Source organism: Echinops telfairi, unplaced genomic scaffold (assembly GCF_000313985.2).
Source record: "Echinops telfairi isolate 266 unplaced genomic scaffold, ASM31398v2 ScPeMD7_7457;HRSCAF=8495, whole genome shotgun sequence".
Taxonomy (NCBI): domain Eukaryota; kingdom Metazoa; phylum Chordata; class Mammalia; order Afrosoricida; family Tenrecidae; genus Echinops; species Echinops telfairi.
The window spans coordinates 46,394,493-46,395,998 of record NW_022111357.1 but is presented as its reverse complement, the minus strand read 5'-3'; the positions used below and the strand labels follow the sequence as shown (position 1 = coordinate 46,395,998).

The following is a 1,506-nucleotide window of genomic DNA, read 5'->3' as shown; positions in this document are numbered from 1 at the left end:
GACGAGGAGGGCCCCAAACACTGGTCTGACTCGCGCTATGAGCATGTGATGAAGCTGCGCCAAGCCGCCCTGAAGTCAGCGCGGGACATGTGGGCTGACTACATCCTGGTAAGCTCCTGTCTGGGTCCGGGAGGGGGATGGTGCAGGGTCATCACCCCCACATTAGAGGGGCTCTGGGGAGAGGGAAGGAGTTACCTAGGGGACCCCAGTCGGGGCTCAGCTCTGGACTGCCCTTCCTGGGCTGGACCCTGGAGCCCAAGCATTTTTCTCACCGCCGTAAAGGGCAGTGGCCTTTGACTTCCCCTCCTCCATAACGCCCAGGCCACTGGTCAGCAGCAAGGATACAGTCAGGGCAGGGCGGCTGAGGCCTGACTTTCACTTCCCCACCCCTGGGTGCCCAGCGGGCTTCTGGGAGGAAAGGGAACCATTGTATTTTGAGCAAGAACAGTGGGTCTCGGTGCTCCTTGACCTGGGGGTGAGGCTGGGGAGCGTGGGGAGGGCAGCTTAGGCAGCATCACCCGCACCCATGTGACCCCTCTTGTTTTGGTCAGCCCCCGCCTACTGGCCTCTGGGGTGCCCCTGCTTTCAGGAACCAGGACTCAAGGCCAACTTGTTTCCGACCAAAGGGGTCCCGGTGGGGCTTACACACTGGGCTGCGACCCACAGGGCCAGCGGTTGGAAACCACCAGCCGCTCCTCGGGAGGAAGATGAGGCTTGTCACTCCCGTAAAGAGCTCCAGTTCTCCTCTGCCCTCTAGGGTCCCTGTGAATCCGCGTGGACTCGATGGCCGTGAGTCTTCGTTTAAAGGGGTCCCCGCGTCACACGATCTGTGACAGCACCAGCTACGGCCACTCGAGGGAGGACAGAGCTGAGGCTTGGGTGGGGGTGTCCGGTGCCGGCGAGTCGATTCCGACCCACAACAGAACGAGACACCACCTGGTCTGTCCGAGCCCATCCTTACACCACTCAGGGAGGGGCTTCCTCTGCGGCTGCCCCTGTACTCTGCCCCCCACGGTGTCCTCTTCCAAGGAGTAGACTCCTGACACCGAGCCCGTCGTGCGTGAGGGGAGGGCTCGCCGCCCTCGGCTCTAAGGAAGTCTCTGGCTGCGCTTCTTCCAGGACAGACACATTGCATAATTCAAGGGCTTCGCGGCAGTTCTTCACCGGTCTCACTCACTCTCTGTCTAGCTTTGGCTTCAGTGGGAGGGGCCAAGTCCCCCGGTGGGAGCCCTAGGTCCAGTGTGGCCCAGAGGTGGGGCGGGGCCGCCCTGGGCCATGGGCACAGGACCACCTTGTCCTGTGTCCTCGGGGTTTCCTTCTGTGGTTTGAGGTGGCAGGTTTACACCTCTCCCCCCCAAACCTGGGTGGAACCGAAGCGACTGGTTCAAAACTCAATGCTGCCTTTGAGAGCGCATATTTTTGCAAGTGGGGGCTCTGGAATTCATCGTCTAATGTTTTCATAATTTTATGAAAAAGCCTTCTTTACCCCTTTCTTTTTTATACAGG

At 60.3% G+C, this 1,506-nt stretch overlaps 1 protein-coding gene across 1 annotated transcript in view; it reads left to right on the top strand.

Moving 5' to 3' along the window:
• Positions 1-1,506, top strand: part of COLGALT1 (collagen beta(1-O)galactosyltransferase 1) — a 23,430-nt gene that overhangs the window by 6,966 nt on the left and 14,958 nt on the right. Inside the window, exon 4 of the mRNA XM_045299253.1 lies at positions 1-108. This exon is cut by the window's left edge and continues 9 nt beyond it. Coding sequence (XP_045155188.1) covers positions 1-108 — 108 coding nt within the window. The remainder of the gene's footprint in view (positions 109-1,506) is intronic.